Raw genomic sequence first — 12,764 nt, 5'->3', positions numbered from 1 at the left:
AGCCGTATTCCATCCATACAGAAACAAGCAAGATATTATGTGATACATTTAAACACAAAGATGAGCTAATAAAAATGTGTTCTTGTATCATAAATATTTAAAGCACATAATTTATTCTAACCAAAAGCTGATATTAGCTATTTGCATTTTGCAGGCAAACACAACTTGCAGATGTTATATTATATTCTATATTATAATATAATCAATAGCTTCAATTATTTTGGTTTCAGTCAACTTCATTTCTCAATAGGAACTTGCTGAAGTGAGACATTTTACCCGATTACCTCCACTTCTCAAACGTGCTTGCACACTGAATTATTTCATGTAAAATTCTGATGAGAATGGTGGGTTGTGTCCATTCTTTAACTTCTGATTCATCAGTGTCACCACAGAAGGTATTCATTGGTGGTGCAAGCAGAGAAGTATATTAGATAGGATAACTTGTAACTGACATGTAAATGTGACCAAGAAAAATATTTTTAAAATGTTATTTAAAAAAAACTATGATTCAGTCCAGCACAGCTGTTCTTAAACCTGGATCCGATGTGAAAAGAAACACCTTTAATAACATAAATTATTGTGTATGTTTTGAATACAAACTCATAATACCTTTCTGGAAACAATTAATTGGAAATCCCACTCATTCCACCTCTGGGAGAATGTACACTTCCTCTGTATTAGTCATGCTTTTTATCATGCGATTTAAAAACTGAAAATGAGTGAAATTAGGAAACATTATAGCAACATGATAGCAAAGCGAATTTCTTGTTCATCATTCATCTTTGAGCTAAATCATTACATTTATTTTACTAAATTACAGCAGTAACTCAGTGGGTTATAAAGGGAGTGATGCAGTTATCACAGTCTGTATGGTGTGTGAAAGGCCCCTTATGTGTCCTGTAGTCACACAGGCAGATCACTCTCATCTCTCGCTGAACAAGGAGAGGTACTCCATCATGACTGCTTTACTGGTATTTATGATTTTAATTCTGCGTGAATCAGATATGTCTGCTGGCTTTACATACCCGCTGTTTAAATATTTTATGCACACAATGCTACTTTTTCTCACTGAACTCAAACGTGTTCTGGTAATACTAATCCAGCACTGAATCCATGCCTGAAATATGATGGATGCTTGTGCAACTGCTCGATATATGTCAACTTAAAAAAATCTCTAATCTTATATAATGAGAATTTGTTATGGAATTATGTGCATGCTGTTTTGTCTGAAGTAAAATTCTCAAACGGTGATGAATAATAATAATATTTGATACATTAAAGCTTGGATAACACCGTAGGAAAAATGCTTCGTATTCATTTGATTGTGCGATTCTATTACACCATGACAATTTTTCACACATTATTACTGAAATGATAATAATGCAAATGATAGAAATGATATCTCAGATAACAGTGAAATCTGATACTGTGATTCAGCCCAGCACGGCTGCGATGAAACCAGGATTTCACCAGAATAGACGCACCATTAATAATAAATTATCATGTATGTATTGAATACATAGTCATAATACCGTTTCGGGAAGCAATTCATTTGAAACCCCACTCATTCCAGCTCTGGGAGAATGTACACATCCTCTGCATTAGTCTGAACTCCAGAGCAATATGGAGATGATTGCTGCTTGTGAGCTGATGTACTGTGTGATGCCTGTGATGTTGTGGTACAGAAGTGTGTGTGGTTCAGCTGCAGCTCTGCTATGGATTCAGTGTGTGTGACACAGAGCAGCTCCTCTTCAGCACAGAGAGGTGTTTGTTCAGAGCTGTAGATCGTTATCGCCCCCTACAGCCCAGTTGACAGTACTGCTGTCCCAGACCAGTGCCTCCCCCCTCAGCACCTGCAGTAGGTCCCAGCTGCAGCAGTGCAGTCTCTGTGCAGTCTGATTGAGGGAGGTTTTTGTACGGCTCTCTATCACTGTGTGAACGGTTCGCTCAAGCCCTGCTGACAGTAATAATCTCCTGCATCTTCAGCCTGGACTCCAGTGATTTTCAGTGTGAACTGAGTCCCAGATCCACTCCCACTGAAACGATCAGGAATCTCAGATTGTCGAGTTGTGGCTTCATATATCAGAAGTTTAGGAGCCTGACCAGGTTTCTGCAGGTACCAGCTGAGAAAGCTCTCGCTAAAAACAGAGTGGTAAACGCTCTCACTGGCTGTACAGCTGATAGAGACAGTGTCTCCAGGCTGAACAGACCGAGCTGCTGGAGACTGAGTCAGGATTATATCTGCCATTGATCCTGAAATAGAACAAAATGAAAATGGATGTCAATTCACGTTAATCTATGCAGATAAATCTTTGTAAGTAATATGCATTATTCTGGCAATTTTGGCAACACTGGTAACTCTTGTTAAAAATAATAATTATTTTTTTAAAGTAAGAAAAGAAAATGTAAACTACATCCAAAATTCCATGTTAAAATGGAACCATCTTTCTTACCCTGTACAAGGAGTCCCAGCATCACCAGCAGTAGATAGACTGACATCATCATAACGCTGCCTGTGTCAGTGTCTGTGAAAGGAATGGACGATCACTGATCAGTGCTGGGGGTCTTAAAGTGTGTGGAGCAGTGAGGCAGGACAGGTATGCAAAGCCCCTTCCTCTATACAAATCCTGTCACACACAGTTAGAGGAGCTCTGATGTGTGAACAGCAGTGGGTCTGTAGAGGGCTGGGACAGGTGCTTTTTTTATCATGTTAAACGATTAAATGTCAATATTACTATTTTTGGATTTGTTATTTCTGATTTTATAAGCATAACTGGTGAAGACAGGAAGGCTGAATATGGCTTATCATTGTGTAAAATATGTGTTGAATAAATCCACCTTGCATGTTATGATTGTAGTTTCTTTATGGGAGTCTGGGGATTCAGGGACATCTGTCAGGCGCAGGGAATAATTAAGGTGCAGTATATCTATCTTAAATTTAAGAAAAGTGAAATACAAGATTACAATGAATATTCCCTAATTTCACTCAGAAAACCTTCTTTCTTTGAATTTAATGGAGTTGCATTTTAGAATACTAGTAATGAAGATGCTTGTGTTCAAATATTGGGGAAACTGACTTAACCTTACAAAAATGTATTTCATGTTTCAAACGAAGATTTATCCTCATATAGGTGCTAAACTGTAATTCCTCCATCAGTCCTGGAGAGCTCAGAAAATCCTGCTCTTCCCCGTGTGCAGCCAGCAGCCGCTAATTCTCATTTAGCTCTCAGCCAGCTGAGCAGCGCAGCCACTGAATCTGGGAGCTCACACTGCGCAGCTGGCACAGGCAGACTGCAGGCACACAGTCACCCAGAGGAATCGCTTTTCCTCAGAGAGAAAGGGACGACTGAGCTGAAGGAGTCCCTCCCTCCCTCCTGTGGTGACCTCACAGATAATGATATGATCCCTTCTGCACAGCAGCTCACAGGATTGGTCAGCGGTGCTGTCAGACTGTAGCTTGTGCTCCTTTATTACGGGGTTGGAGGATCGGATCAGAAGCAGCAGTGGAGCTCTCTGATTGGTCAGGGTGTGTAGCAGCAGCCTGTGTAAGGTGTGCTGGGAGAGCTCTGGACTGAGCGACTCCACTGTGCTGGTCTGCCTGCAGTTCACTGCTGCTGGGCTCTGTGCCATCCTGTGTTAAAATCATTAACTATCAAAGAGTTTAGAAATGTTATATTTTATGTCAGAGCACTGCTTCAGAACAACACATGTCTGTTGGCCAAGGAGAGATTATGAAGCATAGTTACTGGAAATTATTCAACATTACATTCATAATTTAAAGTTTGGATACTCTGAAATATATTAATATCTTTGGTAATTGTTTTGATTTGAAAGTATGAATATATTTATACTAATCTCCCATTGCTCAGTGTTCCAGATCGGTGCCTCCCCCCTCAACACCTGCAGTAGGTCCCAGCTGCAGTGCAGTCTCTGTGCAGTCTGACTGAGGGAGGTTTTTGTACGGCTCTCTAACACTGTGTGAACGGGAAGCTCTCGTCCTGCTGACAGTAATAATCTCCTGCATCTTCAGCCTGGACTCCAGTGATTTTCAGCGTGAACTGAGTCCCAGATCCACTCCCACTGAAACGATCAGGAATCCCAGTCTGGCGAGCTGTGCCATCATAAATCAGAAGTTTAGGAGCCTGACCAGGTTTCTGCAGGTACCACTGGAGCCAGTTGCTCAAATCCTCACTGGCTGTACAGCTGATAGAGACAGTGTCTCCAGGCTGAACAGACTGAGCTACTGGAGACTGAGTCAGGACTGTATCTGCCACTGATCCTGAAAGAGAAAATAATGAAAATGGATGTCAATTCACATTAATCTATGCAGATAAACATGCAATATTCTTGCAATTTTGACAACACTGGTAACTCATGTTAAAAATATATATATTTTTTTTTAAGTAAGCAAAGATAATGTGAACTACAACCAAAATTCCAAGTTAAAATGGATCCATCTATCTTACCCTGTGCAAGGAGTCCCAGCATCACCAGCAATAGATAGAATGACATCATCATAATGCTGCCTGTGTCAGTGGCTGTGAAAGGACTGGACAGTCACTGATCAGCACTGGGGGTCTTAAAGTGTGTGGAGCAGTGAGGCAGGACAGGTATGCAAAGCCCCTTCCTCTATACAAATCCTGTCACACACAGTTAGAGGGGCTCTGATGTGTGAACAGCAGTGGGTCTGTAGAGGGCTGGGACACGTGCTCGCGTCACTGATGTTTTAACTCAGTCAAGCAATCAAATGTCAATATTACAATTTTTGTTTTGGTTATGTATGATTTTATAAGCAGAAGTGGTGAAGACAGTCAGGCTGAATATGTCTTATCATTGTGTAAAATATTTGTTGAATGAATTCACGTTGCATGTTATGATTGTAGTTTCTTTATTGGAGTTTGGAAAGTCAGGGACATCAGTGTTGCAGAGGGAATAATTCAGTCACAGTATATCCATATAAAATTTATGAAAAGTGAAATACAATATTAATTTTAATATTCCCTGATTTCACTCAGAAGACCATCTTTCTTCTATGAATTTAATGCAATTGCATTTTGACAACTAGCGATGAAGATGCTTGTGTTTAAATATTGGGAAAACTGACTTAACCTTACAAAAATGTATTTCATTTTCAAACAATGATTTACCCTCATATAGGTGCTGAACTGTAATTCCTCCATCAGTCCTGGAGAGCTCAGAAAATCCTGCTCTTCCCCGTGTGCAGCCAGCAGCCGCTAATTCTCATTTAGCTCTCAGCCAGCTGAGCAGCGCAGCCACTGAATCTGGGAGCTCACACTGCGCAGCTGGCACAGGCAGACTGCAGGCACACAGTCACCCAGAGGAATCGCTTTTCCTCAGAGAGAAAGGGACGACTGAGCTGAAGGAGTCCCTCCCTCCCTCCTGTGGTGACCTCACAGATAATGATATGATCCCTTCTGCACAGCGGCTCACCGGATTGGTCAGCGGTGCTGTCAGACTGTAGTCTGTGCTCCTTTCTTACGGGGTTGGAGGATCGGATCAGAAGCAGCAGTGGAGCTCTCTGATTGGTCAGGGTGTGTAGCAGCAGCCTGTGTAAGGTGTGCTGGGAGAGCTCTGGACTGAGCGACTCCACTGTGCTGGACTGCCTGCAGTTCACTGCTGCTGAGCTCTGTGCCATCCTGTGTTAAAATTATTAACTATCAATTCATTTAGAAATGTGATATTTTATGTCAAAGCACTGCTTCAGAACAACACATGTCTATTGGCCAGGGAGAGATTAAAAAGCGAAGTCATTGGAAATTCTTCGACATTGTATTCCTAATTAAAAGTTTGGATACTCTGAAATATATTAATATATATGGTAATTGTATTGATTTGAGAGTATGAACATATTTAAAATAATCTACCATTGCTCAGTGTTCCAGATCAATGCCTCCCCCCTCAGCACCTGCAGTAGGTCCCAGCTGCAGCAGTGCAGTCTCTGTGCAGTCTGACTGAGGGAGGTTTTTGTACGGCTCTCTAACACTGTGTGATTGGTGCAAAGGGCTGTTGACAGTAATAATCTCCTGCATCTTCAGCCTGGACTCCAGTGATTTTCAATGTGAACTGAGTCCCAGATCCACTCCCACTGAAACGATCAGGAATCCCAGTCTGGCGAGTTGTGGCCTGATAAATCAGAAGTTTAGGAGCCTGACCAGGTTTCTGCAGGTACCAGCTGAGTAAGTCCTTGTTAACACCGGAGTGGTAAACACTCTCACTGGCTGTACAGCTGATAGAGACAGTGTCTCCCAGCTGAACAGACCGAGCTGCTGGATCCTGAGTCAGAACTTTATCTGCCATTGATCCTGAAAAAGAAAAAAATGAGAATGGATGTCAATCACATTGATCTATGCAGATAAATATTTGTAAGCAACATGCAATATTCTGGCAATTTTGATAACACTGGTAACCCTTGTTAAAAATAATAATTTTTTTTAAGTAAGCAAATAAACTGTGAACTATAACCCAATTTCCAAAGTTAAAATGGATCAATCTTTCTCACCCTGTACAAGGAGTCCCAGCATCACCAGCAGTAGAAAGTGTAACATCATCATAATGCAGCCTGTGTCAGTGTCTGTGAAAGGACTGGACAGTCACTGATCAGTGCTGGTGTCTTAAAGTGTGTGGAGCAGTGAGGCAGGACAGGTATGCAAAGCCCCTTCCTCTATACAAATCCTGTCACACACAGTTAGAGGAGCTCAGATGTGTGAACAGCAGTGGGTCTATAGAGGGTTGGGACACGTTCTCTATTCACTGATGTTTTTACCCAGACAGCATATTTTTTGTCTGCATTAAGTGAATTATTTCTGAAATTAGATTGTACTTTCATTGATCCATAAATGGTCAGGAGTGTCAGCATATTGACAAACATTTCAGAAAATGTGTATTTAATACGTTTCTATTTGTTCTGATAGATATTTTGGTATCCAAAATAAGAAGTTCAGTGATATCATATATGCACAATATATCATTCAAATGTTGTATATTCTTGTGAAAAGAATGTGAACTAAAACATTGTCAAAGTGAGCTTTTGCTTTTGTCACTATGAACATGGTTTCATTTCTGATTTCTTTTTGTTTCTATCTGATATCATATTCATTATGCTATGCCATCCATTTTCATTTATTCAATGTCCCCCACCACTTTCTGAAAGCACAGAGAAACTACATCTCCCATAATGCACATTCCCCCAGCAACCACTTTTTTTTCCCCACTGCTTATTGCTCAGTTAGATGTACGGGGAAGACTGTACATCCTGTTCAGCATATATAGACAGACTACTCCATTGTGGTGTTGCTTCAAACTGCACCGGTTAGGTCTACATGTTATACCAGCCTGGGGGATTTTTACACAAAGCAGGGTCACTGAATTAACTGGATATCGGTCCTGAGTAAACCCTGGAGCAGCTCTTTTTACTTCAGTCCATGTGCCATATTTTGGATGGTTCCGGGTTCTACTCAGCACACTTACCCGGCAAACTCAGTAATCCTGCTTTATGAACCAGGGCCCTGTAGTTTCCTCTCCCTCATCATACTGCAGTGCTTCTATATCAGGAGCAAAACAGCACTCTCTGTTTCCTCCCTGTGGTCACACATTGTAATGGCAGCTTGTGCCATGCATAGACGTTCAACCCATAGTGGGGTCCTCTACAGCCATAGAATTCTGATTACTTGAATATTTGGAAGGGAGCACAGGGTCAATCCTGCATTATTTATTCAAATTTGGCCAAAATTAAACTTAAATTAGTCTTCAGTAAGCATGAAAATTCCTCCTATTGTAAATCATGGCGATACTTAAGAACTGCACATCTATGCAAATGAATGAGCGAGATTTCCTATGATGTATCAGTTTTTCCACAGCCAAGGGTGAAAGTGAAGTCAGTGCAGAAGATGGAGCTGAGTTTGGAGTTTGGGAAAGAGCAGGAGGAACACTGCTGGGGGGTGTGAGAGTCACTCTCATCTCTGAATGCCCTGTATCCGGTAGCTCATTGGAATTCGGTATTCATTTCCAAAGAATTGAGGAAAAGAATTAGCCTAGAATGTTTCTGGGTCTCATTATCAAAATTAAGGTAACATTGACCAGTCTGCAAAAAATATGTTTAGATCATTAATTATAATTTACCCCTGGAAAAACCTCAAATATGTAAAAAAAATTAAAAAAAATGTTACATTCAAGATATTTGACTTGTGCGTGTTGAGTCCCACCTCTGGTCCAGTAAATGTAATTGAATTGCAATTCACCACTCAAGTCTTTAGTTAAATCTGTGCATCTTATCTTTGAGTTTACAAAGTACTTATATCTCAAGTGTATAAGTGCCAGTATCTCAAGTGTATTCCTTCAATGAAAGGTTTATGCTAATATAATTCAAATGGATCTTAAGTGAAAGGTTTTGAATTTGCTCATATTAACATTTAGATGAATTTTATTAAATATCAGAATATGAGAGTTATTAATGCATAAAACAGCTCAGAATTTGAGCAGACCCCCTCAGGGTCACAGATCAGTGCCTCCCCCCTCAGCACCTGCAGTAGGTCCCAGCTGCAGCAGTGCAGTCTCTGTGCAGTCTGACTGAGGGAGGTTTTTGTACGACTCTCTACCACAGTGTGAACGGCCAGCTCTCGTCCTGCTGACAGTAATAATCTCCTGCATCTTCAGCCTGGACTCCTGTGATTTTCAGTGTGAACTGAGTCCCAGATCCACTCCCACTGAAACGTTCAGGAATGCCAGACTGGCGACTTGTGTCATCATAAATCAGAAGTTTAGGAGCCTGACCAGGTTTCTGCAAGTACCACTGGAGATCAAGATTCACACGCTCACTGGCTGTACAGCTGATAGAGACAGTGTCTCCCTGCTGAACAGACCGAGTTGCTGGAGACTGAGTCAGGACTATATCTGCCATTGATCCTGAAATAGAATAAAATGAAAACGGATGTCAATTCATATTAATCTATGCAGATAAATCTTTGTAAGTAACATGCAATATTCTGGCAATTTCGACAACACTGGTAACTCCTGTTAAAAATAATTTTCTTTGCTTACTTAAAAAAAAAAAAAAAAATGCGAACTACAACCAAAATTCCAACTTATAATGGATCCATCTTTCTTACCCTGTACAAGGAGTCCCAGCATTACCAGCAGTAGAAAGTTTGATATCATCATAATGCTGCCTGTGTCAGTGTCTGTAAAAGGACTGGACAGTCACTGATCAGTGCTGGGGGTCTTAAAGTGTGTGGAGCAGTGAGGCAGGACAGGTATGCAAAGCCCCTTCCTCTATACAAATCCTGTCACACACAGTTAGAGGAGCTCTGATGTGTGAACAGCAGTGGGTCTATAGAGGGCTGGGACACATGCTGTTTTTACCCTGTTAAACGTTTAAATGTCAATATTACTGTTTTTGGCCTTGTAGTATCTGATTTTATGAACATAACTGGTGAAGACAGGCAGGCTGAATATGGCTTATCATTGTGTAAAATATGAGGTGAATGAATTCACGTTGAATGTTATGATTGTAGTTTCTTCATGGTAGTTTGGAAAGTCATAGACATCTGTCAGGTGCAGGGAATAACTCAGATGCAGTATATCTAAATATCTAAAATTCATGAAAAGTGAAATGCAAGATAACAATGAACATTCCCTGATTTCACTCAGAAGACCATCTTTCTTTGAATTTAATGGAGTTGCATTTTAGAATACTAGTAATGAAGATGCTTGTGTTCAAATATTGGGGAAACTGACTTAACCTTACAAAAATGCATTCCATGTTTTAAACAAAGATTCATCCTCATTTTTGTCCAAGACTGTAATTCTTCCATCAGTCCTGAAGAGCTCAAAAAATCCTGCTCTTCCCCGTGTGCAGCCAGTAGCCGCTAATTCTCATTTAGCTCTCAGCCAGCTGAGCAGCGCAGCCACTGAATCTGGGAGCTCACACTGCGCAGCTGGCACAGGCAGACTGCAGGCACACAGTCACCCAGAGGAATCGCTTTTCCTCAGAGAGAAAGGGACGACTGAGCTGAAGGAGTCCCTCCCTCCCTCCTGTGGTGACCTGACAGATAATGATATGATCCCTTCTGCACAGCGGCTCACCGGATTGGTCAGCGGTGCTGTCAGTCTGTAGTCTGTGCTCCTTTATTACGGGGTTGGAGGATCGGATCAGAAGCAGCAGTGGAGCTCTCTGATTGGTCAGGCAGTGTAGCAGCAGCCTGTGTAAGGTGTGCTGGGAGAGCTCTGGACTGAGCGACTCCACTGTGCTGGACTGCCTGCAGTTCACTGCTGCTGGGCTCTGTGCCATCCTGTGTTAAACTCATTAACTGTTAATGAATTTAGAAATGTGATATTTTATGTCAAAGCAATGCTTCAGAACAACAAATGTCTATTGGCCAGGGAGTGATCATAAATCAAAGTCATTGGAAATTTTTTGACATTACATTCTATATTAAAAGTGTGGATATTCTGAAATATATTTAAATATATGGTGATTGTTTTGAGAGTATAAGTGATTTAATAATAATCCACCACAGCTCAGTGTTCCAGACCACTGCCTCCCCCCTCAGCACCTGCAGTAGGTCCCAGCTGCAGCAGTGCAGTCTCTGTGCAGTCTGACTGAGGGAGGTTTTTGTACGGCTCTCTATCACTGTGTGAGCGGATAGCCATAGTCCTGCTGACAGTAATAATCTCCTGCATCTTCAGCCTGGACTCCAGTGATTTTCAGCGTAAACTGAGTCCCAGATCCATTCCCACTGAAACGATCAGGAATCCCAGTCTGGCGACTTGTGGCAGCATAAATCAGAAGTTTAGGAGCCTGACCAGGTTTGAGCAGGTACCAGTCAAATTCGGTGCCCACATGCTGACTGACTGTACAGCTGATAGAGACAGTGTCTCCAAGCTGAACAGACCGAGCTGCTGGAGACTGAGTCAGGATTATATCTGCCATTGATCCTGAAAGAGAACAATATGATAATGCATGTCAATTCACATTAATCAATGCAGATAAATATTCGTAAGCAATGTGCTATATTCTGGTAATTTTGACGAGATAACACTGGTAACTCTTGTTAAAATATATATTTTTTTAAAGCAAGCAATGAAAATGTCCAAAATTCCAAATTAAAATGGATCCATCTATCTTACCCTGTATAAGGAGTCCCAGCATCACCAGCAGTAGAATGTTTGATATCATCATAATGCTGCCTGTGTCAGTGTCTGTGAAAGGACTGGACAGTCACTGATCAGTACTGGGGGTCTTAAAGTGTGTGGAGCAGTGAGGCAGGACAGGTATGCAAAGCCCCTTCCTCTATACAAATCTTGTCACACACAGTTAGTGGAGCTCTGATGTGTGAACAGCAGTGGGTCTATAGAGGGCTGGGACACGTGCTCTATTCACTGCTGTCTTTACCTACAGTGATCTCTCCTTCTCACTCTTTCTCTCTCCTTCTCTCTCTCTCTCTCTCTCTCTCTCCCCCACTCACCTGATTCCAGGTGTGTGCAGGACCATGGACAGCAGCCGCTGGCCAGAGTGGCCAGATGAAAGGGTCACTGCCCAGAGTCTGGGGATCTCCCTCTGGTACTGCTTCACTGGCGCTGTGTGATCGTCCCCACAGATGCTGATCCAAGCCTGCAAACCTGTGGCTCGCTGTGAACTCATGAACCTGGTGTTCTGTTCTCACCCGCAAACTCTTCACTACATCTGAAGACACCTGGAAACCACCTCACAGATTTAAAAAAAAAAAACAGGATTAACTGAAGTCCAAATTGTGTAGTTCAGTGAAGTGCAGTTTTGAGGGTCCAGGTGATACATCTGGAGAGGCTATGTTGAGGCTTGGCTTGGGGAGGAGTGAATCTGCAGCGGTCCATGACTATGGAGTGAGGGACAGAGATCCAGCAATCACTTGAACTCAGGGCGAGGAAACAAAGCTGAATTGATCTGTGAACTCAGGGCAAGTGAGGGCAAGGATCCCCAGGGGGAAATAAACAAAGAAAATGAAGTTAGCCACTACATATATTTTCAACACACAAGGAGTCAAGGAATACACGGAGGATGTATTGATTACTTTAAAAGACTGTGATCCTTCAGTGACTCAGGATAGAAATTTCCACTTTCATATCAGTGTTATTATCCCTGGGGTAGAAACGGCACTAATCAAGACGAAACTATAAATTCAGTTAAAGTGGCCATCGTATCAAGAATGCTTTCCGTTCGAGTTGTGTTCAAAATAAGGTCTGAGCAAGACTATGAAAAATACAAATTAAAAAAGGTTGAATGATTACCCGTATGGCTCTCCATGGAATTGAATTCCTCCGGGATTCGACAATAGCAGGAAACTATGACGCTATCCAAAGAGGAGGTGAAGAGCGCTCCTCTGCTCATCTCGCGCTACTACACCTGTCACCGTCACATCATTTATCATTTCCTACGAATCGAACAGCATTTGTCATAGGAAGTGTTTTGAAACATATTTAATATTGATGACTCAGACACCATAACGACTTGCGTTGATAAGCTAAACAAATATCATCTTAATTGTCGTTCTAAGTTTCTCCAGCAGGGGACCTCCTAGCGCTACACATGTCTGACGGGTCAGCAGTGTGCACAACAGGCAGGTTTTTGTACAGCCGGTTAATCAGACTGAATCACTGTGGTGGACTTTCGGTGGCGGGACCAAATTGGAAGTCGGCAGTAAGTGGCTATACAAACAAGGCTTTTCAACATTTTCCGCAAAAATATTAGAAGAATCGATCTGTTTCGATAC

At 41.8% G+C, this 12,764-nt stretch overlaps 1 protein-coding gene and 1 gene segment (V, D, J or C); both read right to left on the bottom strand.

Moving 5' to 3' along the window:
* Positions 1-12,764, bottom strand: part of LOC118214346 (NACHT, LRR and PYD domains-containing protein 3-like) — a 211,193-nt gene that overhangs the window by 144,727 nt on the left and 53,702 nt on the right. The window lies entirely within an intron of this gene.
* Positions 3,908-4,518, bottom strand: LOC118214127. The segment is given in 2 exon segments: positions 3,908-4,279; positions 4,467-4,518. Coding segments are annotated over 2 exon segments (363 nt in total).

Source organism: Anguilla anguilla, chromosome 15 (assembly GCF_013347855.1).
Source record: "Anguilla anguilla isolate fAngAng1 chromosome 15, fAngAng1.pri, whole genome shotgun sequence".
NCBI lineage: Eukaryota > Metazoa > Chordata > Actinopteri > Anguilliformes > Anguillidae > Anguilla > Anguilla anguilla.
This window is presented reverse-complemented; position numbering and strand designations above follow the sequence as displayed.